General features: G+C 33.9%; 1 protein-coding gene and 1 long non-coding RNA gene across 5 annotated transcripts in view; one reads left to right on the forward strand and one right to left on the reverse strand.

Moving 5' to 3' along the window:
* Positions 1-26,969, forward strand: part of LOC114342483 (CREB-binding protein) — a 91,784-nt gene that overhangs the window by 42,380 nt on the left and 22,435 nt on the right. For all 3 annotated transcript variants that reach the window (XM_028293290.2, XM_028293291.2, XM_028293292.2), the window contains exons 13-17: positions 17,907-18,684; positions 23,009-23,167; positions 23,239-23,472; positions 26,201-26,572; positions 26,661-26,914. In XM_028293290.2, the coding sequence (XP_028149091.1) occupies positions 17,907-18,684; positions 23,009-23,167; positions 23,239-23,472; positions 26,201-26,572; positions 26,661-26,914 (1,797 nt within the window). The remainder of the gene's footprint in view (positions 1-17,906; positions 18,685-23,008; positions 23,168-23,238; positions 23,473-26,200; positions 26,573-26,660; positions 26,915-26,969) is intronic.
* LOC126890363 (uncharacterized) lies at positions 8,267-10,471 on the reverse strand. Of its 2 annotated transcripts, XR_007700294.1 has the most exons (3): positions 10,258-10,471; positions 9,136-10,159; positions 8,267-8,789 (listed from the first exon to the last, which is right to left on the reverse strand). It is a non-coding gene; the product is annotated as an uncharacterized LOC126890363 (long non-coding RNA). The 2 variants fall into 2 exon arrangements; XR_007700293.1 differs by having other exon boundaries at positions 9,136-10,471.

The raw sequence follows: 26,969 nt of genomic DNA on the forward strand, positions 1-26,969 counted from the left end.
GATCTTTGGTTGGCACACAAAACTGTTCTTAACCTAAACTCAATGTAATTATTGATTTTTCTTATTTGTTTTTTGTCGTGATTTTGAGGTAGTATAGTATTTAAAGACATTCATTAGATTAATTATTTTATAAACTTTACGTTTTTGGTGATTTTGAGTGCTGACAACATGCCTGTGACTTGTATATTAGTGAACTGTGGAAGTCCAACTGATCGGGATAATGTTAATTTTAATTTGTTTTTTGTCCTGATTTTGAGCTAATATAGTATTTAAAGACATTCATTAGATTAATTATTTTATAAACTTTACGTTCTTGGTGGTTTTGAGTGCTGACAACATGCCTGTCACTTGTATAATAGTGAACTGTGCAAGTCCAACTGATCAGAATAATGTTAATTTTAATTTGTTTTTTGTCGTGATTTTGAGCTTAATATAGTATTTAAAGACATTCATTAGATTAATTATTTTATAAACTTTACGTTTTTGGTGATTTTGAGTGCTGACAACATGCCTGTGACTTGTATAGTAGTGAACTGTGGAAGTCCAACTTATCAGAATAATGTTAATTTTAATTTGTTTTTTGTCGTGATTTTGAGCTTAATATAGTATTTAAAGACATTCATGAGATTGATTATTTTATAAACTTTTCGTTTGTGGTGATTTTAAGTGCTGAAAACATGCCTGTAATCTGTATAGTAGTGAACTGTGGAAGTCGAGCTGATTGGATAATGTTAATTTTTTTCGTGTTCCCTCTATAGGGCTTTTCATTCACAGTCATTTGTTTTGAGCTTCTGTCATATGTCGTATAATCCGTGTATAGTAATCGGTGAAAAGCCGTATTATGTTTCCTCACCTTTTTTTTTTTTTTTTTTTTTTTTTTTTTTTTTTTTTTTTTTTTTTTTTTTTTTTTTGGGAAGGAGGAAATCTTCATAAGACCGTCAGGGTAGACCGCAGCACCCCAAGAAATTAGTGTTCTGCCCTCTACCCTGGTGTGTGGGATTCAGTCCGCTTGCCCGATTCAGACACCCGTGAAGCCGAGCGAATCAATCGTGAAAACGCAACTGCCTACCCACTAAAACCCCCTCATTCCAGCCGTGGACACCCGGTACGTATTTTTAACAAACGTTACTTCAGATGCCCCGCTGCTGACCCTATCTCTACTCCATGTCGGTGGAGCCGACTGTGAGGAGTAGTTATTCTTTTATTTGTTCTAGAAATAAAACATTGAGTACTGTGTACAAAAAGAAGAGTATATGAAAAAAGTTAAAATAATACGAAGTTTACACAACTGAAATAAAATAAAGTAAGATAAAATAAGTATTCATAAAACATTGTAAAGATAAAAGTGTATAGATAAAGGTGTATAAGTAAAATAAATGATAAAATGTCCTTGACGATGTCTTCTGTCACTCTCTCATCTCCCATCTTGTCTCGCTCTCTCTCTCTCGTTTCCTTTTTTTTTATTATCTCTGTTATTAGGTCTACTATCACGTTGAAATTTTCTTTGCTTTGCATGGCTACATTCATTATAGTCTCTGGTGTTATCTCACCTAGTTTTCTTCTCATGTCTTGTTGTTTATCGTGGAAAACATTGCAATGGAATACACAATGCTCTGCGTCGTCACGCACTCCACATTCTATACATAAGTCATCTTCAGTTTTCCTTATACGATATGTGTAAGACCTGAATGAGCCGTGCCCGGTCAGGAATTGTGTAAAAAAGTAATTTATTCTTTTAAACCTACATTGGTACCACTCTTTCACATCTGGAATTAGTGTTTTCGTCCATTGTGCTTTTTCTATCTGTTGCTCCCATTCTTGTTGCCATTCGTTTAGCATTTGCTCTCTTACCTCGGCTTTCACTCCTATTAGGTGACCGTTATCATTTTCGTATATAATCTTACGCTCTTTTGCTAGGAGGTGAATGGGGAGCGTACCCGCGATCACCTGTAGAGCTATCGTCGATGTAGTTCAGTATGCACTTACTACCTTCAGGAGGGGTTTTCTTTGACTTCTCGTTAATATTTCCTCATATTTTTTGTATCTCAACGCTTCAAGCCATACAGGTGCCCCATATAGGAGGGTGGATTGTACTACCTGGAGATACAATTTTCTTTTATAGTTGCTAGGTCCGCCTATATTTGGCATAATCTTTGTCATAGCAGCAATTCTCTGTTCGGCTTTCTGAACTGTATTTATAAGGTGTTTAGTGTATCTCAAACCTGAATCAAGGTGTATGCCCAGATATTTAGCACAGTTACTCGGTTCTATAATACTACCATTTAAATCAAAGCTCAAAGTTGGTCTCTGTCTTGGTCCCTTTAATATTACTATGTCTGTTTTACTACTTGCCAACTCTAGGTCATTCTCTGTCATCCACCTGTTGACTTTTCTGTAACAACTTATCACCTTTTCTTCAATATCCCCGTTTATGTTAGACTCTATTAGGATTGCAAGGTCATCTGCATATGCTATGGCGTAGGTGTCTTGCCCATAGTCTATTTCCAATACCCCGTTGTACAGTACATTCCATAGAGTAGGTCCCAAAACGGACCCTTGCGGTACTCCTGATGAGAGTTTCATGTCTGTATTATATGCCACATTTAAATATCTGTTTGTCAGGTATTTATTTATAATATTTATGATGTAGTCTGACACTCCTGCCACTTCGAGCTTCGTTAGTATGTGATGCCAATTTGCAGAGTTGAAGGCGTTCTTCACGTCGAACATCACAAGAATGGCCCATCTTTTTTCTGATCTTTTTACAGTATCAGAGATCTTCTTCACCGCATCTATAGCCGATCTGGATTTTCTAAAACCGTACTGTCTATCTGAAATTTTTCCCAGAATTTCAAGTTCGTCTTCAAGACGTTTCTTTATAAGACCTTCATATAATTTTCCTATGCAATCTAGTAAGCATAGAGGTCTATATGAGCTGGCTTCGTCCGGGTTCTTTCCTGGTTTTGGTAATAATACGAGTCTCGCCAACTTCAGTTTATCTGGGAATTCTTGTGTGTTCAACAATTCATTGAATACTTTGCGCATCACTTCAGGTTTCTCTTTTACTACCAGTTTTATTGCTTCTGGCGTTACTTTATCTGGACCTGGTGCTTTTCCTGGCTTTATACTTTCTGCTGCTTGTATGATCTCTTCAGTAGTGAACTCTGTAGGTCTAATATTATTGTCTATCCGTAGGAATGTGTTGTCGGGCTTCCTTGGAAATAGAGTGTTCGCTATTTCCATCTTTCGTTTTGCACAAAGGTTATATGGGGACTCGAACCTTAGACTTTTCATGGCGATCTTATATGCTTCGCCCCATATGTCTTCTTCCAGCGCGGCACACAAATCCTGCCAACATGTGCGTTTAGCCCTTTTAATTTCACTACTTAATTCTTTTTTGGCTCTCTTATATGCCTCCTTATGTTCTTCTTGGTTTCTATGCCTTTGTGCTATTCGCCTGCGTCTTAAGCATTCCTCTCGCTTATTTTGGATTTGGTCATTCCACCAGTAGGGTATTGTATATGTAGTGTGCCTATTTATGGTACTTCTTCTGTGTGCATTTATGATATTTTCTCGGAGCTCGTTAAAGTTGGTAGTTTCTTCTTGTAGGTTATTTATTTCTCTTTTAAATTTTTCCTTGTCGAATACTGCTCTCTTCCTGCCGTATTTCGTGACCTTGGTGCCAATTTCGTAAGTAATGTACCTGTGAAAGGTGAAAAGGTTCTCGTCCAGTACGTCCCAATCCCTGATCTTTTTGGCAACACCACCGCTAGCTATGGTGACATCTATGTGGCTTTTCGATGTACCTCTCACAAAGGTTGGTTTTCCATTGTTTAGCACTATGAGGTCCGCCGCGGAGATCCACTCATTCCAAATTTCACCCCTCTCGTCGTTTCGGGGGGATCCCCATAAAATGGACTTTGCATTTATGTCTCCCGCTACTAAAAAATGTTTCTCCCTCTGTGTCGTGTCTATTATATTCTCCGCGTGTTGTCTGTAACGCTCTCTAGTAATATTCGGGGAAATATAGCATGCTATTATGGTTATTTTGTCGATTTTTATTGTTACATGCCCCTCTTTTCTTACTATTTTATTGATGCACACGTTTCTATTTAGTATTTTTATCGCTACGTCGATGTTATTATCATATATCCAACCTTTATTCGTAGCTATTCTCTTATTAGGTTCTGGGACGATCAAGAGATCTGCCTCTATCTCCAAGGCTTTCGCGTGAATTAAGTCGTGTGTTACCTTTGCTCTTCCGGCGTTGACTTGTAATATTTTTAGTCTCTTTGTCCCTATCGAATCCATTTTTAATATCTACCAGTAACTTATTATGTCACTTAGATGGGTGGTGGTGTCTGCTATTATGATTATCCAATGATAATTTTCTGTACACTATCCGGCGACAGTTCATCCACCTTCTGACTTACAGCTTCAGGTGTTCGAGCCTCGCTGAGTGTCATCTGTATTTCGTCGCAGGCTTTCGAAAACTCCATCATAAGAGGGTCTTCGAGAACTTCGGCTTTTTCAGTAGGTACTTCGACCTGTCGCACTGTAGATACGTCGCCGGCCTGGTCAAACTCGTTTAGAAGTGAGTCCTGCGCAGTTTCTGTATTTTGCGGGGGTTTTAGAGGATGCGATTCCTCGGCGAGGGCTATATCTTTTTTCTCAGGTTCAACTGAAGGAGAAGTAAAGCGGATTAGGGAACTATGTCCTTGTTGTTCGCTCTTTCTTGCCCTTTTTAGGGCGGTTTTGAATTCTGGGCAATCCATGCTGCCCGTCCTGTGCTGTGAGTCACATAGAACACACCATTCGACATCATTGCACTCCTTTATATTGTGGCCGGTTTTTCCACACCGGTAGCACGTGCCGCTTCGGTCTGGTCCTTTACAAACATTTGTGCTGTGGGTGTATCCCCAACACTTGCTACACCTCATTACCTTGAGTCTCTTTTCTATTTGACATCTTACGATGCCAACTCTAAGGTAGCCTTTGTCTGCCATAACGTTTGCCACTGGTACCGGTACTACTACCGTCGTGGCCTGGGTTTGTCCCTTAAGGGGGCGGAGGTCTCCCATCTTGTAAAAATCCTCCCACTTACCGAATTGTTCCTCGAAAGCATTCTTTATTTCATCTGAGGTAGCATCTAGTGCCATCCCACGGATGTGCAGGGTTACTGTTTTGTTTTCGTCACCAAGCTGGACAGCCCTCATTCCTCCATCCTGGGCCCCTATAGCAGTCTTGATCTTTTGCAAGGCTGCTCTATCTTTGTCCAGTGTAATTAGAAGTTTGCCGTCCTTGGTACTCCTAAGAGAGCGGACTACATCGGAGGCATCCGTACTCCTCACAGCTGTCTTAACAGATTTTAATATGTCTTTATAGTCACCATCTTTTTTGGTGACTATCATACCGTAGGTTGGTCTTTCTCTTTTCTGGGCCGTTGTATGGATCAAAACGTCTATGTTTGTGTCACGGAAAATGACCTCACACATCTTTCTAAGCTCTGACACAGATAGGCTGCTTACATGGTGCAAAGCAACCTTCCCCATTTTTTCCGGGTGATCTTCTTTCACCCTACAGATCTTCTCCCATAGATCCACATTCTGTCCACTGATTTTAGCCTTAATGATTCGGTTTGTCACAGTTGTGCCTTTACTGATTAGCCTAACCCTTCGCTCCAGTACTTCGTATTGGTCATTTAGTTCGGTTAATTCAGGGTATCTATCTCTGTAGAGACGTTGGACACTGAAATTCATTGCCTCATCTTTCGGCTCCACAAAGACCACCTTTGTCACTTCACTCGATGTCTTTACCGGGTCTCCGATTATCACCTTAGTACGCTTAAATAATTTTTCGTCCCACTCCTGGGATGAGATCTTCTCCCAGTCACCAACAGTCTTTACTCGGTCAATATTTGTAATGACCTGTTTTGGGCCCCCATGCCACGCGTCTGTTTGCGTTTCTATCTCCATTGTCATCTTCTCTACTGGCTCGTATCGGTGTTTACTGAGCCAGTTGACAACGGGGTCATTTTTAAAGGTAGTACTTGTTTTCCTCAGCTGAATAGCCACTTCTTTAATACCTTTATGAGTATTTGGTACATCGTTTATAAGCTTCTGTAGCTCACTTACAAGCTTTTCATACCTATTTAGTCCTTCCATAATAGTGAAATACTCACAACTTTCTTTCCTTTTATATATGGTCTGGTCTCCATCTTGTTCTACTTTCCTCTTTGTACCCGTGTTAACAGGTACCAGGCTTGGAAGAGAGTTTATCCTATTCCTCCGTCTACTTATGTCTGGTATCTCGGTTGGGAGAGAGTTCACTCTCTTCCTGCCGCCACTACTTATGTCTGATTGACTCGGATTTTGTGCACCGTCCGAGTCGCTGTTTATATTTATGACTTGAATGTTATTCCTTTCCATTTAAGTCCCACGAGTAGCTAGGGAAATATTCGTCCTCTACTGCAGAGCCCCGCATGCAGCAGTAAGGCCATATACAATGGGGTTTCGCCCGGTTCCCCAAGGGCTCCGTTTGTGACCGTCTAACGCTAGGCCATTCGCCACTTTGGCACGGATCGCTGAACACCGTGTGGTTGCGGATTTTTTATCGAGGTTTACTCCTCTAGGCTTTTTATCACGGTTGCCTCCGGATGCAGTAGCAGTCTGTATTCACAGGCTGCTTGGAATTTCCGCGTAACTGCTGCCTTCCCTGTTACGCGGGATTTGGAAAGGATGTGCGGTGGGAAAAGGTATTTAGATGGGGTAAGACATGGCGGCTACTCACGGTGGGTATGTCGAGAATGTTCTCGAAAAAAAAAAAAAAAAAAATGAGGTTTGTGATCGGAGCCCAGCGGAGGGGCCCCCCGCCCAATGCGTAGTGCCCCTGCGCCTGCCTCCGGCCAGAAACTCCGGGGTGGGCGAGGTTGAATTTGGGGGTTAGGGTAGCCGCAAGGGAGTTGGGAGGTGATATCCAGCTGCTGAAGGCGAAGGCGCCGCAACTACTCGCCTTAGTTGCGGCACCTTTTAGCGTCCAGCGGCGGTGTCCGGCGGCCACCCGGTGCACAGTCGCTGGACGCTGGGACCGTTCTTGGTTTCACCGGTCGTGCTCCCCTCACAATTTTAGGGACCACGACCCATTACTCGGCCCTCCCACCGTCGTCGAGGTAAAATATACAGTCCCAGGGAGGGCATGTTTCCTCACCTAACTAAATTGTCAAATAACAGGACGCACTCACGCTAGGAATTATGGTTTTTATTAATATTATTACAATTATGTATTTATATGTGACACTAACGCAACTAGTGACATTCATTTTTAGGACCAATGTGACAAACTTTATTAATAGTACTAAATTTTAACATTTATCCCCTATTTTGTTAAAAAAATATTATTTTGTTTTTCATTCTATTCAAAATAAATGCAGTTTTGACAGGGAATTTGTTTTGTTATTTATTTATTCCATATAGACCTGGATCCCGCGTACCAAAAAAAAGTTGATTAATAGCAAGCTGAAAATTTATTAATAGCTTAATGGTGTCTAGTCCGACAAACTTTGATGTACGGGAACACTGGAAGTTTTAACTGTGGAACAGGTTAAAAATTTGGAACGTCAAACTACGAAAATGTTTATGTAATTTGTCAGATAAAACTTCCAATTGATTTGCTACCAATTCATTAAACTCTCATGCAAAAACCAGACTGGTGAAAAAATCACCAACTGGGCATTTTAATGATAGAACACGAAGACCATGTCAAACTACAGGAATCATGTTGGTTAGTAATAGCAGTCTGATTTTTGCATGAGAATTTAATGAAAGGATAACAGATCAATTGGATGTTCTGTCCGACAAAATATATGGGATGTTTTTGTAATCTGATGTTCCAAATCTGAGTTTACAAACTGTTTCACAATTAAAACTACCCCTGTTCCAGTGTCACAATACATCAAAGTTTGTCCAACTGGACACCGTTAAGCTATTAACAAATTTTCAGCTTGCTATTAATCAATTTTTTTGGTTCACGGGATCCAGACCTAATAGGTTTGTTCCTAGTACGACACAAACGATTAGCAACTGCTGCCAACCATCAGATGCATGAGCAGTTAACAGTTAGCGTTGTGCAGTTAATAGTTAGCATTCATAGACTACGAATGCACATGTGTCTGATGGTTGGCAAGAGTTGCTGATCGTTCTACGAACAAACCTATCAGTAAGCACAATTTGTGATATCCATGGGTAGTTACTAACAGAAAGAGGCAGGATTCGATTTTTAAAACATTTATTTTAGAGTCAAAACATAGTCATACCTTAAACGATAAATGTATATTATCATTACAAGTTGATACTAATTACAAAAATAAATACACATTTAAAAGACCAATACATAATTACTCATGATGAAGAAGAACATTATAATTAAAAATGAATAACCATTTTCATATCGCTGCAACACAATGCCAAAGCCATCTTATATTTCAATTCGTTTAGTGAGCGCAACAAGCACTCTGACTGAACAGTTTCAAAACTCATTAGTTTTTCATCAGAGAATGCATATGTTGCTATCTCCAAACCATGTAGCTGTAACATATGTACATACATTGGGTTCTTCTTCGTGTGTCTTGCCCTGAGCATACTAAGCTAAAAATAGGATTGCTGCAATATGGCTGCAGACTTCACTATTACCGGCCATACGCATACAATGTAAATTTGCTATGTCATCAGAACTGGCTATCACCCCACCCAAGCATTTAGTCGTTTAGCATTAGATTTTTGGAAATGCTTCACCTAAAAAAAATATTTTATTTTTTTGGAAATTCTTCAACTACAAAAATTTATTTTTATTAGAGTATTTGCGTTCTTTACAATGATTGAGAATATTTTATTTAAAATCAGACATTCATATAATATAATTTTAGAACAATCATGACAGTAATTCGAATATATAGCAGTAATAAATCATTTTCAGAGAATTATGGAGTTCGCAGTTTACAGATTAGGACGATGATATGTCTGGTTTCATACAGATATATAAACGTAAATAAATCTAATATTTAAAACCAATTTATCCAAAAGACACTAATACTGTTATCCATATATTTCTTAATGGTGAATAAATAAAATAAAGGCATACCTTTCCGACAATAATATGGAAATCAGGAAATCATTAACAATTTTTACTCCATTCAAAACAAATCCAGCTGTAAAATATTTATGTGCCTGAAGGCTTTTGTATGCTTTCATCTGCTGCTTAGAGTAGCAACTGTGACATATCAGATTCCACCAGATATGTATAAATATCTATAATAGTAGAATCTTGATCAGGAACTCACTTGGGAACGGCACATACTGAAACTTTCCCAAAAGCTCTCAATCCAACTCTTTTTATTTAGAAACCTATCTAAGGTTACCTCCCTTCAAACCCTTCTTACATCATATCACAGCAACTTTCACTCACGACTAACTTACGCAATCCTTTCCTGGGGACACTCTTGCCATATAGATAAGGTGTTTGGTCAGCAGAGAAAGTGTATTCGCATAATCACAGGTCAGGGTTATCGGGACGATTGTAGGCAGTCTTTCAGAAACCTGAGGATTCTCACACTACCGTCTGTGTACATTATGCAGTGCCTGTTGTATGTTCATCAAAATGTAGATCTATATAAAACACAACAGCATACTTATCAGACTAGAAATCATGATGCCCTTGTACCAGACTTCAGTCGACTTGAGAGGACCAGAAATGGAACCAGATACCTAGCATTGAAATTTTATAACTGTATACCAATATCTATTAAAAGTCTTGATTTTAACCAATTTAAGAGACAAATTAAAAATTATCTTCTGATGGGTGCTTTCTACTCATTTGAGGAGTACTTCAGATCTAAATTTTGTTTTGTCCTGTAATTTAATTAGTGTTTAGTTTTTAAATTTTAGTAATAGGTTTTTTTTACTGAAGTACTGTCAACTTTTAATGTAATTTTAGACAATTTTAATTATTGCTGACCTGTAAAAGTACATTTGTACATTATTACCAATAAATACTCTACTCTACTCTACTCTAGTAACTTGATGGACTGCACTTTACTGTAAAATCCAATTCTGACTGAATTGCGTATGGATCTAAATCCCCAATTATTTTCAGCTTCAATAAATATCTAGAACAATAAAAGAAATAATGTTATTGCTTGCAAAATTCATCATTATTGATAAATATCGGGGCAAAATGAACAGTAAAAAAAATTGTTTCGCCTACCTTTCTCGCAACATCTGGAGTTTCCAATAATAATTTCCTTAAATAATCAGTTTGCATTGTGGTAAAGTTTATAAAGTTCACAAAAACAGGAAACGAAATCCAAATGAATCCAAAATACGACGATAAACAATGAAAAATCATTGAAAAATAGATGCAAACATAACCTCTTTGTTAGTTTGTGTGCCAACCAGAGGTCACGTGGTTTGGATTGCCTAATGGACTGTGATAGTGTGACGTCAAAACGTCAAATTTTTTCCAAACACGTTGTGTCTAGGTATACGCTAACGTGTACGCAAATAAAAAAGTTAGGTAGAATTAAACGTCATAACAAATATTTTTCTATCAAACAAACACTAAACATATCAAAATAGCGTGTATCAAAATATACAGTCACTGCCCACGCTAAATAGTCACTAGCTTGATGAAGTTTAACTTTTTTATTTGCGTACATTTTAGCGTGTACCTAGACATAACGTGTTTGGAAAACTTTTTTTGACGTTTTGACGTCACGACTATCATGGTCCATTGGTGCCACACCTAGACTTCCCCTAATATACTCATTTCTAATTTTATCCTTCCTTGTCACTCCACTCATCCATCTAAGCATTCTCATTTCCGCCACATGCATTCGTTGTTCCTCTTTCTTTTTCACTGCCCAACATTCAGTTCCGTACATCATAGCCAGTCTTATGGCTTTTTTATAGAATTTTCCCTTCAGCTTCATTGGAATTTTTCTGTCACACAACACATCACTCGCTTCTTTCCACTTCATCCATCCAGCCCTAATTCTACTGCATGCATCTCCATCTATTTCTCCATTATTCTGTAATACCGATCCTAGGTACTTAAAACTATTGCTTTTCACAATCATTTCACCATCCAAAGATACCATTTTATTTGTAGTAGCTCCATCTTTAAATGAACATTCCAAATACTCTGTTTTTGCCTACTAAGTTTTGAACATTTTCCTCCAGAGCTTGTCTCCACTGTTTCAGTTTTTGTTCCAAGTCTCTTTCACTATTTCCTACTAACACGACATCATCAGCATACATTAAGCACCATGGAATGTTACCCTGTAGTTTCGCTGTTATCTGGTCCAAAACTAATGAGAATTAATACGGACTAAGCACAGAGCCTTGGTGCAATCCTACTTTCACATGAAATTTATCAGTCTCTCCCACACCTGTCCTAACACTAGTCGTTACTCCCTCATACATATCCCTCACAATCTTTTCATATTCACCAGGGACTTCTTTCTTATTGAGTGCCCACCACAGAATCTCTCGAGGAACTCTATCATATGCTTTCTCAAGATCAATGAATACCATATGAGCGTTTGTTTCTTTACTCCTGTATTTTTCCATCAACTGCCTTATAATGAAAATTGCATCTGTTGTTGATCTACCCTGCATAAAGCCAAATTGATTCTCAGATATTTCGGTCTCTTCACATATCCGTCTATCAATTACTCTTTCCCATATTTTCATGGTGTGGCTAAGCAGTTTTATAGCCCTGTAGTTTGTACATTGTTGTATATCTCCCTTCTTTTTGTAAACAGGTACCAGTATACTGCTTCTCCATTCGTCTGGCATTTGTCCAACTTCCATAATTCTATTAAATAGACCTGCTAGCCACCTTGTTCCTGTCTCTCCCAATGCTTTCCATACCTCCCCTGGAATATCATCTAGTCCTACCGCTTTTCCTTTCTTTATTTTTTGAAGCGCTTGAGCCACTTCCTCGTTGGTTATTTTGGTGACCATTGCTGCTACTGTCTCCGTTGACTCTACAGGCTGTCATGTCAAATTCTTCATTTAATAAGCTGTCCAAAGTACTTTCTCCATCTCTTTTTGACATCCCTTTCGTGAACTAGTATTTTATTATTTTCATCTCGGATACATCTAATCTGATTAAAATCTTTTGCTTTCTTTGCTCTCTGTTTGGCTATTTTATATAGAGGTGAGAAATTATCAGTAGTAATTGCACAAGAGCTCTAAAATTATCGAATTTTTCCCGAGTGACACTTTGACAGTTTTAATTTTACGACCCGAAGGGGAGTGAAATTATGTCGAAAGTGTCACGAGGGCAAAAATTCGATAATAATTTTAGAGATCGACTGCAATTTGCTGCGATTATTTCATTAATAAAACTCTTCAAAACCAAAATTTTATTGAATTTATTTATGTAGGTATAAATTAGTACAATTAAATACACAGTTGTTATAAATATTTGACGGTTGAAAGTCATCGCTTTTATAATTTTTAAAACATTAATTGTCATTAATGTCACTGAATGTATTTTTTCGTAGCAACGAAGGGCATCTGACGTAATATACTTGACGACGGGATATTAATCAAAAATTATCACTTTCATTTTTATTTCTGTAGCTTTCTATTGGTCAGAATCTCCTATGAATGAAATAATCAATAGAAATCTCTAAATTACATTGTATTGATATTTCCCCCCCCCCCCTTTAGAAGTATCAGAGGAGTTTGGCAATTGCCATTGTGACAGGAGAATTTTATAAAATTCTACTTGTGACAGTTTGACTCCGATACGTCTAAAGGTGGGAAACTATCAATATAATGTAAATTTATAGGTTTCTATTGATAATTTCCCACTACTACAGGGTTCATCTCTTTTTATTTCACAACATATTATGTTTTCCATCTTTTCCATATATTTTGCCGGTTATTAGCGTACTGTATAACAGTTTTTTAGTGGAAAGTTGTAGTTTGATACATATATTAAAAACTGTTTTCATATGCTATAAAGCCAAAGAGGTCATACTTGGTATTTTGTATTTAGGAATACTGAGCTGCTGAACATGGATTATTTTTACAAAATTGAACTCACAAGAACTCTTTCCACTTTGGTGGTAGTAATTTTTAAATGTCTTAATACTGAAATACAAAGAAGTCCTAACTCTGGACTTGAAGATTAGCTATACCTACATTATCAGAGTTTGGAATATTCGTGGACAGTTTGTTTAGAGATAAATAATTTTTTATTGTCAAGATATTAATAATTCTGCTCATTTGCAACTGTTTTGTCGTTTTTTAAATAAAGGAAAAAGGATGTAATGGGGATTTTAAGTGATCATTTGGATTTTTTATATTTCCTTTTTAGAATCATTGTTTTAAATCTGTACAATCGGTGGATGTATTAAATCTATAAAAAGGTTAAAAATTATATATTCATTCAGTAAGCATTACAATCTCTAAGGATTATAGCTAACGCCATGGCATTCAAAATCCTATTCTTGCACTGAACATTCCAGTCTTCATCATTCATTGTTCTTATGTCTTCTTCATCTTCTTCAACCAGTCATCTTCTTCATCCAGTAATCTGCTAGGTCTTCCTCTACACCTGGGCCCTAGTGGTGTCCAGTTCTATCCTTCTCAGCGTATCTGAGTGTAGGTGTCTTTTTATATGTCCTATCCATTCTGAGTGAAGATATTTTATGTATCTATATTTTCTCCCTTTCACCATTCTTCAATTTCGGCATTTGTTTTCATTCTTCTTCCTCCATTTCTTGTTACATTGTGGCCCAATATTGTTCTTATTATTTTTCAGAAGGCTATCTTCCCCTTTCTTGTCAATTGTCGTTGTTTCCATCCCATTTGTAACAACAGGTTAATTAAGGTCTAATATAGGTTCATATTTGATTTGGTTCATCTCTTACTTAGAGTCTTGCTTCTCAGTAGATTTCTATTATTCATTCCATATGTTTTTTTTTGTCATATGTTTCTTTCCTCTGTTCGCTCTTTTCCGATTTTCCCTATAGGGGAGTGCATTTAGATTTTCACTTCGGAAAAAATCAAACAAGATAAAACTTTTTGTAATTTCATTAAGAAATGTTTAATAAACAACATATCAAAAAGTTCTACTCGAGAAGTGGGTGCTTCATTTTTTATTAAACAAATTAACAGCGAAGTTAGATGTTTTTTTAAATAACTCCGAAAATATAATTTTTAGAAAAAACTGACTTAACCATTGAAAAATTCAGAAAATTTTACAAAAAAAACCTTATATAAAGATTTTTCTAAAATTAAATCTCTAGCTTCTGTAATTTTTTATTGAAAACGCTAAAGTCACCCTTCTCACACACATTGGCGCACTGTAAACTAGCGAAGAAGTGCACGGTTGAGTTTTTTTAATGTAATTCTTTAACTAATGGATCAAAAGAAATTTTACAAATTGGACATGAAAGAAGATGAAATAAGCTATCTTATGGTTGTAATAAAAAGAAAAAAAATGTATGGACATAAGTACGGTGTGGGCGGAAAGTGAGCCTTACATAAATTTTGTTTAAAAATGATTTAAAAATGTGTAACTAATACAATTTCACTTATAAAACTCTCAAATTTGCACAACTTACCTACCAATCATCTTACTAAACGATGTTTCATTCAAAAAAAATCTCAAAAATTTAATTCAAATAATACGATGTCTCAAAAAATGTAATTTTTGAAAACTTCGTAGTTTTACAGAATTCCCACCACTTTAAGACAGTATTACTCAAGTTTGAATAAATCTAATACAATTTTTTTGATATTTTTTTAAAGCTTAAGATGTAATCTTTAAAAAACACTGAATAATTTTAGTTTAAAAATGAAATAAACAATTTTTTTTGAGAAAACTAAGAAAGATAACAAAAATGTAATACAAAAACCGAAAATTACCAGCTGAAAAAATGTATATACAGAGTGATCAAAACTTTTTCTGTAAAACTTACCTAAAACACATTTAATAATAAGCTTCAACAATAACAAATGTTCAACAAAAAAAATTTTTTTTAGCTCATACAGTATGTCTGCGTAACTTGGAACCTATTGATAACTTTTTTAATATCAGTTTTATGAAAAAGAGTTATTCATTATAAAATACTTTGCATCGTATATAACATAAGATGCAACCATCAAATATTAAATTTTGCTAATTTTGTACGAGGTATGTAAAAAAAATGAATTTCACTCAAGAGTAAAGTACCTTTATATTTCACAATATCGAAAATTTTTATAAAGGAAAGTTGTTTGGAATTAAAAACTATGTTCCAATATGTAATCATATCCTTCTAATCGAAAGTTTGTTTTTTTTAAATATTGTTTCAAATTAATTATACCCAACATCATTAAATTTTTACTTATTAGGTATTTATGATAACTGTTTTATTATTAATTTTATGACGAAAGTTATTCGTCATAAATAGCTGTGCATGGTCTAACACTTAATATGCAAATATAAAATATTATATTTTATCAATAATATACGAGGTATGTAAAAAAATTATATTTCGCGCAATAAATATGTACCTTTATAGTTCACAATATTTAGACTAAAAGAGTGTAATTGCATATTGACACATCGTTTTTAATTCTGAACAACTTTCCATAATAACAATTTTCAGTATTATTATGAAAAATATAGGTATTTTTCAGTATTTCAATATGAAAAATATAGGTATACTCCTAACTGAAATTTTTATTTATTGACATCTTCTACAAAATTGATAAAAATTGATATTTTATGATTGCATTTAAAGTTTTAGAATATGCAGAGCTTTTTACTAAGAATAACTTGTTTTATTTATGATCCCCATTGCAACAATTTTTTGAAAAGGTAGAAGCACAATTTTCACATCATTACGAGTAAGGCCGAATTTAATTAAGAGCGAACGAAACGATTCATATTAAGAGCAAAAAAATACATATTTTGTTCATCAATTGAAAAATTATTAAGATAACAATTTGTTAACGTTTAGTTATCCCCCATTTTGGATCTGCCATTTTATAATTTAAATTATCAAAATTTGATTCAGGTTCAGCAACCTCTCAAAAATATCCACATATATGTAAACAAACACGTTTTATAAAAAAAAATCGGATTTTACAACTACTTTTTAAGGATTTTTAGGAAAAAATCCGCCATTTTTAATTTGCAAATTGTAATGTCAGATTCGGGTTCAGCATAATCAAAACTAAAATAAAAACATTTTTTATCAAAATAAAATGTTGAATTCACCCATATTCTTAACATTATTTATACAAAACAATTGTTATTGTTTAAACAATTAATAAACAATTAGCGGCGAAATATGTGAGTAGAACTTTTTACTTTAACATATTTATAAACTAACAAAAGAAGTTTTAGAAAAATATAACCTTGTTTGATTTTTTCCGAAACATTGTATCTTTTCGTTCTAATTGCACTCCCCTACTATTGTTACTCCCAAGTAGCTAAAGTTGGATTTAGTTTCAAATTTATGGTTCTGTGTTATTCTGATATTTCTGACTTGTTGTTTCCTCTTTCTCTACCTCATGTATTTTGTTTTTTGCTGGTTTATTTCCAGCCCTACTCTCTCTCCTTGTTTCCTTATATAATTTTTCAATTGCTTTTATAGTCTCATCTTCGTCTTTGCTATTATGACTAGATCATCTGCATATGCTATTAGTTGAAGTTGATTTGTAATATTGTTTTTGTTTAAGAAGTTTGTCCTCCTTATTATTGATTCCAATATCAGGTTAAACAGTGTCGGGGAGAGAGAGAGTCATCTTGTTTCGTGCCTTTTTTTAGTTTGATCTCCTTAGAAGTTGTTCTGTTGAAACTGATCTTTGCTGTGGTGTTCTTTAGGCTCACAGACATTAGCATAATATGTCTTAATTTTTCTGGGATTCTAAGGTGCTCTAGAGATCTTCCACAATTTTCATCTGAATAATTGTATTAAAAGCACTTTTGAAATCTACAGTGCGTCCATAAAGTAACACATAAATTCATTATTTCGTAAACCAGCAACTTTCTAGAAAAATCCCGAAAACAGGTTGATTTTTATTTTTAAATTACTTAAATTACTTTCATTTATTTTTTGGCATATATATCATACTAGTGACGTCATCCATCTGGGCGTGATGACGTAATCGATGATTTTTTAAATGGGAATAGGGGTCATATTATGATAGCTCATTTGAAAGGGTATTCAATTCTCTATTCAATAATATAAACATTGACATAATTATTTATACAGGGTGCCCAAGAATTTTTTTTGGATTAAATTAATTGAGACAAAAAGAAGAATGTATATAATTCATTTAATTCAAAATATGTTTGACTGTTGTCAAAAAATAGGAAACAATGTTTATTTGACAAAAAAATATTGCTTTTCGCTTAAATTGGATTTTTAAACTACCAAGAGGCAGGTGGGAGGCAGCTTTAAGATTATTTATTTACCAAATAAACATTTTTTCCTGTTTTCTGAAAACTGTAAAACATATTTTGAATTAAATAAATTATATAGATTCTTTTTTTGTCTCATTAATTTAATTAAATTTTTTTTTAACACCCTGTATAAATAATTATGTATGTTTATATTAGTGAATAGAGAATTGAATACTCTTTCAAATGAGCTATCACATGACCCCTATTCTATATATTCTATATATGCCAAAATATCGTAATTTAAAAATAAAAATCGACCTGTTTCGGGATCTTTTCTTAAATTTGCCGGTTTACGAAATAATGAATTTATGCGTTATTTTATGGACGCACTGTATACATATTAAATGTGTTTCTCTGTTGGATTCTCTCGGTTTTTGAATTTTTAAAAATTATATATAGTTTTAGTTTATTTTTTATATTGTATTTTTATTTTATAGAGCAATAAAAAAGGATCAATTCAAGGAGATGAAGAATGATCATCTGGAAATGGAGGACTTTGTAAATTGTACAGACTGTGGGCGTAAACTCCATCAAATATGTGTTCTTCATATAGAAGCAATTTGGCCGCAAGGTTTTACTTGTGACGAGTGCAACAAACTTAAAGGACAAAAGAAACGAGATAATAAATTTACCGCGAAACGACTACCTCCAACAAACTTAGGCACATACATTGAACATAGAGTGAATATATTTTTGAAAAAGAAAGAAGCCGGCGCGGGTGAAGTGTCTATACGTGTAGTGTCTAGTTCGGAAAAAGTAGTCGAAGTTAAACCTGGCATGCGCGGTAAGTTTGTCGAAAGTGGTGAACTCGCCGGGGAATTTCCGTACCGTGCGAAAGCTCTTTTTGCATTTGAAGAAATTGATGGGATTGATGTATGTTTTTTTGGTATGCATGTGCAAGAGTATGGTTCGGAGTGTCCGCCGCCTAATACGCGACGGGTTTATATAGCTTATTTAGACTCAGTTCATTTTTTTAAACCAAGACAATTTAGGACTGCTGTTTACCACGAGATTTTATTAGGTTATATGGACTATGTAAAACAATTAGGTTATACTACGGCTCATATTTGGGCGTGCCCTCCTTCGGAAGGTGATGATTACATCTTCCATTGCCATCCTCCGGACCAAAAGATACCAAAACCTAAGAGATTGCAAGACTGGTATAAGAAGATGTTAGATAAAGGATATATTGAAAGGATAGTGTTAGACTATAAGGTATTTACACATTAATATTATTATCTGTTTTCGATAGTTATTATTTTTAGAATTCTTCCTTTTTTTGTATGGCTCCGTTTTGTGTTTTTTAGGAAAAAATATTGTCCCTTGAGAAAATAGAAGCTATAAATATACAGTTATAAAAGTAATTAATTCATTGATTCAAATTATTATTTACTTACTATTTTGTTGTATTAGTTGGCTTTAATCTTCGGTAAGACTCAAATGTAGTATCTGTTTCGAGTAGTCTGTTCCCTTTTATTAACATAGACTTCATGTCTATGTTAATATTGATATGTTTTATTTTTAATTTTTATCAGATTTAAAATGTCATCAAAAGGTTATTAAAACCTTTTTAAGTAGCTAGTTTCAATTGATAACTGGACAGCGTTATGCATCACTAGCCAAGCGCCAAAAATTAATTTTGAGATATTTAACACGTTGACGACCAGTGCGTCAAATGTATAAGCTACATCAATGGAAATTAGACGTCTACAGACGTGTTAACTTCAAAGTTTTCACTCTATTAAAATTCGACGGCCAGTGCGTCAAATGTATAAGCTACATCAATGGAAATTAGACGTTTACAGACGTGTTAACTTCAAAGTTTTCACTCTATTAAAATTCAGTTTATGTTTCAATTGTCATAATTTTTTGTTTTCGAAGACAGTTTTTTATGTTTTCTCTAAGTGCGAAATAGTAACTTGCTAATGTTGAAGAAAGAGGCAAAAAAAATAAAAAGGCATTTGGCCGATACATCAATAGACCAAGCGACATGGAGGTCGTTTGGTCTAGTGATGAGTAACTAAAATACCACTTTTAGTGAATTAATAGTAGGTCACAAGCTATTTTTTGTTTTTGGGTATGACAATAAAAGTCGTTGTTTTGAACATTTTATATTACTTAAGAAATTAATCAAAAATATAAAAAACCTAAACTATAAAAAAACTACTAAGTGTTAACAGTACTATTTTCCGAATATTATGATAAGTAAACATTAATCATCTTGAACCTCAAAAGTCCGTCAATGTCATCTTCTACTGTATTGTTACTGAATAAGGAGCGGTACAGAGGTTTTGCATCATTTGGTATTGGATGCATTAAATATCTTAAGAGGAAACAGTAGCGATCAACAGGTAGCGAAAACGGGTTCCAAGATTGCGGCTGTAATTTTGAATATTTTTTCGAGATATTTGGCACACATATATTCGTAATATAATAAAGAATAGCGGTACAGAGTCCAATTTGAAAAATATATTAATATGTGGAAATTACTCTGTAATTAAATACAATATTAAAAAAACGAGCCTGTACCGCCATTAAGAACAAAAAAATACACTTTCTTCAAATAAACTTTTTTATCCGATGCCTAGATTTTGTGTCATTTTGGAACTACTAATGAAATAAAAAATTTTAGTAGTTCCAAAATGACACAAAATCTAGGCATCGGATAAAAAAGTTTATTTGAAGAAAGTGTATTTTTTTGTTCTTCTTAATGGCGGTACAGGCTCGTTTTTTTAATATTTTATTTAAATACAGAGTAATTTCCACATATGTATTACTATATTTTTCAAAAATTGGGCTCTGTACCGCCATTCTTTATTATATTACGAATACGTGTGCCAAATATCTCGAAAAAATATTCAAAATTACAGCCGCAATCTTGGAACGCGTTTTTGCTACCTGTTGATCACTACTGTTTCCTCTTAAGTCGTTAAGCTTAATACAAAAGGTTTCCACTTCCGGTTTATCGTTGCTCATCTTCATGTCTAGCTTTCTTCTAGATTGTGCATTTTCCGCTTCTTCTACATGCACATTTTGTCTGCCTGTAACTTGCTTAATTTTTCGTTATCTGAGCAATTTTTAATTTCTACTTCTAAACAATCACATCTATTACAGGTATCTTCTTTCAATTTTTTTTTGAAGATTAAATCGTGTTAAAAATATTTTTTTGTAAAATGAAAATTTAACAGGATCATTGTGTGCTTCTTCAACAACTCATACATTTTACTTAAAGTTGCGTCTTCTGTTAGCTATTCTCTTTCTGTGTTAGCTCTTCTAGACCTTGATTTTTGACACATCGCTTCGTTATTGAACGTATTTACTTCATATCTGTTTAGTGTACAGATAGCGAATGATCGATAACGAAGCGAAGGGTCAAAAATCGGGGTCCTGTAATGTGACTTGTACTTAAGTAATTTCATTATGTGCTCAATTACTTTTTGCACATGATTTTCGTTAATTTTATTATGACCTCCACTTTGACCACGACAATCTCGAACACCCATTGGATGTTTCATAGCTTTCAATGCTGCATTGACTTTGCAACATGATATTCTCAAGATCTGTGAAAAAGAAAGGTTTAGACACTGTCACAGCGGATATTCTGTCTATCCTGGTAGTATTTCTCGCGTTACTTGTTTTTGCTCTTTTACGCTTTATTGGGACTTAGGAAACATTTTAGGCGCGTTCCAAGTGACATGAAAACCGTCCTCCATACTGCCCTCGTCATGCGCATTATAAAAAATGCATTCCAAGCGAACATGAACGATGATTGGTATTGTACACCGTGTTGTTCCGAGCGATCCATGTACCGCTTCGAAATCGGTAACTGAACGGTCCTTTTGATACATGCCTTCAAGCAGAAACTATTTGTACTGACTTGCGCAGTTAGGATTGTTTTCATTTTTACTGGTCACTGTGTGGTCACTGCTATGAGATCAGCTGATGATTCAATAATAGAATAATCCACAATTTACGCTATTAGTACCTGTGAATCTTGATTTCTGTTTAAATAATTATTAATTCTTTTTTTTTTCAAATTAATTTTATAAAAATGGATAATTTATTATTTTTTTTCATAGAAGACAACGATTTAATGTCAGATATCGATTCTGAGGAAGATTTTGAAGCTGAAGTGATGTTTAATGAACATGTTAGAAATATTAATTTCTATAACCATCTAGCAAACTACTAGTGGTACAGTGGTAGTGGTACTCGTACTAAAAATGGCTCAGGCGCAACTCGAACTTGAAATGGTACACCAATACGTTACAAGAGGGTTACGTGTACCGGTAATTGGTTCAAGATCGAAAGAAAACCGTTCAAGGGCGATTCTGCGCATTAAAACAGTCCAATCGATTTCGTGGTGGTTCAAGGGATCGTACAAATGTGTCGTCTTGGAACGAACCTTTTAAGGATACATCTTAAGAATATAAAGAAAACCAATATATAGAAAGATAAAAATAAAAAAAGTATGAAGGACTGGGTTGTACTCAGTGATAGGTATAATATAATATTTAGTGTGGAAACCACTTATGGGATATAATTATTTCTGTCTTTGTTTTAAAAAATTATAAAAAACGCTGGGACACGTCAAGTTTTAAAATCAAATGTGTTATTTTTAAACGTAGATTTAAATGTACAGGGTGATTCACGCAACACTAGCTTACTCTATTATCATTATTTTTAATGGAACATCCTGTATATTTTCTGTTTTTAAAAGCTCCTAAACTATATTATTAAGGGGCTATTATGAATGATACAAGGTGAAATTTTGATATGTATAATTTTCGTCCAGAAATTAAATACAAAACCCAATGTATTGATACTTGAAAATTGATGTACATATTTACATATCTAGGCTAAAAAAAAATACAAAAATTATTAATTTCAAAATTTCACCTTGTATTATTCATAACAGACCCTACATAATATAGTTTTTTTGAGATGAGGTTGTTAAGTAGCTTAAGTAACTACTTAATTCGTGACTTATTTCCCAAGTAAAATAGTAATTTGCATAAGATACACAAAGAAAAAAAGCTTCAGGACAGTAAGAAAACTGTAAATTTTAATTCAGGTTTAAAATGCGTACATTTGAATATAAAAGTTGACATCCCAGTGTTTTTATACTTTTTTAAAATAGGAACACAAACAATTTTATTTCATCGGGTTTCCACATTTTATAAAATTTTCGCCCTCTATGAAGTACATTATTATTCATAGTAGGACTCTACATGATATTATAGTTTGTTGAAATCAGGTTATCAAGCAACTTTTAAAAATATACAAATATACAGGTATGATAGAAATAATTTTATTCCATAAATGGTTTCCACACTGAATAAAATACAGAAGTTGTGGTCAACAGATTATATTATAAAAAATATCATTGGTACCACTACCTTTAAAAGATAGCAACACGTGTAGCTATTGTATTTAGTTTTTAATCATTGTGGAGTTTTTAGTTGCTCCTGTTAAATTGTTCATCAGTATATTGATTACCAGAATATTTTGATTTATATCATTTTTATTTTTTGTACAGGATATTCTCAAGCAAGCCATGGAAGATAACTTAAAATCAGCAGCAGATCTTCCGTATTTTGAGGGTGACTTTTGGCCAAATGTTTTAGAAGAAAGTATAAAAGAGTTAGATCAAGAAGAGGAAGAAAAGAGAAAACAGGCTGAGGCTGCAGAGGCTGCTGTAAGTAATTTGATGTTAAAATAATCATATATTTTATAAAATATTAATATTTTTGGGATAATTTTTTTTAGATTTTTTCATCCATGGAAGAATGTGAAGTTGGTCCCGACGGTAAAAAGAAGGGACAGAAGAAAGCCAAAAAGAGTACAAAGTCAAAAGCAAATCAAAGAAAAAATAGCAAAAAATCTAATACTCCCCAAACAGGCAATGATTTGTCTGCGAAAATTTTTGCAACCATGGAAAAACATAAAGAAGTGTTCTTTGTCATTAGGTTACATTCTGTACAGTCTGCTGCTAGCTTAAAGGTAAGATATTTTTTAGCAAATACATTGGAAAATTGATCTTAGATGTTAAAAAAGTCTACCATTATCAACAGAGTACCAGTATGAATTAACATTAACGATGTACAAAAAAGGAATTGAAATATGAAATCTAATCTAATTTTTAATTTCCATATTTCTGAGACTACTGACATTCTATTTTTATACATTGTTTATATAAATTTGTTTTTTGTGTTTTTTCGGTATCTTCTGAAGAGGTAAGTTCTTCTATTACACAAAATGTTTATAAATTCCAGGGATAAAAATCAACAACTGAGTAGTGCTAGTACCAGCGTTGCTTTCATTAAGTGCTAGTGAAAACATACTCAAATTGTGGACAATTTTCTTTAATGTATTAAACATATTAGTTGATAGATTTTCAATACGTCGAACTATTGTACATGCAGACATGCATCTTCAAATGTTTTACTTTTTTCCATTATTCCCACAAATTTAGTTAACTGGAACTGGATGTTAGGAACTGTGTTCCTTACATTTTTTAAAAAGTTTTGTTGTGCTTCTAATGATTTTTGTATTTTTATTAATAAAGAAATAATCAATAGTCTACTTTTCACTAAATTCTCAGTTTTGCTCTTTAATTTTTCTTTCATTTGGTATTTTATCCTTGGAATAGGTTTCACACTATTTTTCTCTTAGCGTGCATTTTTTGCACCCTGTCAGTTTTTGAATTTTTCCTAAAATTTAATTGGTGCTTTGGTGGGCCGCACAATAAGTTGCAAAGGGCCGCATGCGGCCCGCGGGCCTCAGATTGCCGACCCCCTGCTATAAGAGATAAATTTATTAATGAGTAAATGGAAACGTTTTGGGACATCAAATTTTTATTCCTTAAACCAGATTATTCATATAACTGGTATTCCAATATCACATTGACGGTTGAAAGGCAAAAGTTACCAAACGCCAATTTGGACGATATTGGGTTATATATATAGATCACTGAAATTAGAAAATTTTTCTGTGTCGATTGATTCTATCCTCATGTGGCTACGATGAATTTTTTGTCGCTTGGTAATTTAAAATAATTGACATTTTTAATAATTTTCTGCGACCAAGATATTTAAGAACAACTTTCATTTGGCGCATATTTCATTTTAATCCTTTACAGTTAGTAAGTTTTTGTTAGATGGTATTTTAAATGTTTGATCGCGTAGTGATTTTTTACAAACAATATCCAGAGTTTTTAAAATGCTTAAGAAATTTTATCCTATCCAAAAATATTTTTTTTATCATTTATTACTTTTTTTCGCATATTAATTCAATACAATTTTTTGTTTAGTTAATTATATCTAGGTGTAACTTTCTTAAACAAGATAAATAGTTCTTTTTTTCTACCTAAAATAGGTGGAATTTGTCGCTTGGTAATAATTTACGTGCCGATTCTTTTAATGTTTTTGTTGCTTAGATATACTTAATATATTTCTTTGAAAAAGAAATTTTAAAAGGAAGCTTATCATTATTGCACGTAACCTGTTCCGCCGTTTAGAAGGACTTAAGTCATAGTTTGATTTGTACTTAGTAACAGAATGTCGGTAAGTGTGCTCCGAATTGTGGAATAGTTAAAATTTATATTTTTTATTATTAGGTATTACTTATTATTATGTCATTTTTTGGATCAACGTAATCATATTGTTTTGTTAATATAATGGGATGACCTTTGGGATCCACGGGGATCCCATAAGTACAGTTGAGTCCGCGAATCTTTACCCGTGCGTCATCATTTAAAGCATACGAAATAAGTCGATGATAAGTCAGAAATTGAAATTTACTAAACGCAACAGCAAGTGACAGTAAGTAACTTGCTGTTGCGTTTAGTAAATTTCAATTTAATACTTATCATCGACTTATTTCGTATGCTTTAAATGATGACGCACGGGTAAAGATTCGCGGACCCAACTGTATGTATAATATTAACAGGACGTTTTTAATTTTTTTACATTTGACAGGATTTTTTGTCCGTTATATCCGAAGTCCGTTAAATATAGGTCCGTTGTATCGAGGGTTTACTGTACATATTTCAAATAAGAAATTTATACATTTCACTGATCAAGCATGTCGTATAGATAAAGACCACACAATTCAATGTAAAGCCTGTTGTTAATATGATAATTACTGTATATTATATTTTTTAGTTTTGTAGTTCAACCATTTTACCTGTTACAAAACATGAATGATTTTTGGATAGGTTATATTTCTTAAAATACAGTCAAAAATGTATCAGGTTTAGTCAATTTTACCAGTTCCGATAATAAAAATCAGTCACCTTCTGTATTTTTTTCTAGTCGAAGATAAAAAAATATTGTCGGTAGGTAACTTTTTCCTGGTTGCGATTTAGCAGAAAATATTACTAACCAACACTATTTCATAAACTATTAAAAAAATACATAGTCTACAAAGGGTAGTTTATAAAGTATCTAAACTGCATTTAAAGTTCGATGGAATTAGGACAATGAAATCACTAAATCATGTTTTACGAATTTTTTTTCAAAATTTCAAACTTTAAACCGTTTTAGTGTAAAGTTAGCCAAATGTCGCTTGGTCATTTTTGTCTTTCAGCCATTGATATTGAGCTACCAGTTTTAATTCCATTCTATATATTAATTCAATCAGTTTAACTTTTATATCTCTGATTATGATCTAAACTGTATTTAATATTTTTTATAAAATTGCTATATTTAGGTTTTCTTTTTTATTTCAGCCAATTCAGGATCCTGATCCTTTTATAAACTGTGATTTAATGGATGGTCGAGATGCATTCCTAACACTCGCCCGTGAAAAACATTATGAATTCTCTTCTTTAAGAAGGGCCAAATATAGTACTTTGTCTATGTTATATGAATTGCATAATCAAGGTCAAGATAAATTTGTATATACTTGTAATAGTTGTAAAGCCCATGTGGAAACAAGGTATCATTGTACTGTGTGTGAAGACTTTGACTTGTGCATCCAATGTTATGAGAAAGAAGGTCATCCTCACAAAATGGAGAAACTTGGATTGGATATTGATGATGGAAGTTCACCTAGTGATAGCAAAGCCAATCCAGGAGAAGCTAGAAAATTATCTATACAGGTAAACATACAATTATTGTATTTTTTCTATTTTCTTCCAAAGAGTAATTAGTTTCAGATTATATATTATAAAAATGTATTTTTTTCAGCGTTGTATCCATTCTTTGGTACATGCTTGTCAATGCAGAGATGCCAATTGTCGGTTACCAAGCTGTCAGAAGATGAAACGAGTCACAAATCACACCAAATTGTGCAAGAGGAAAACAAATGGTGGTTGCCCTATTTGCAAACAACTCATCGCTCTATGTTGCTATCATGCCAAACACTGCCCAGAAAACAAGTGTCCTGTACCATTCTGTTCAAACATAAAGCACAAACTAAAACAACAACAATTGCAACAAAGGTAATGACATTTGATTATCAATGTTTCTTCAAACTTTGCCTAAATATGAATTCTT

Source organism: Diabrotica virgifera, chromosome 8, assembly GCF_917563875.1.
Source record: "Diabrotica virgifera virgifera chromosome 8, PGI_DIABVI_V3a".
Taxonomy (NCBI): Eukaryota; Metazoa; Arthropoda; class Insecta; order Coleoptera; family Chrysomelidae; genus Diabrotica; species Diabrotica virgifera.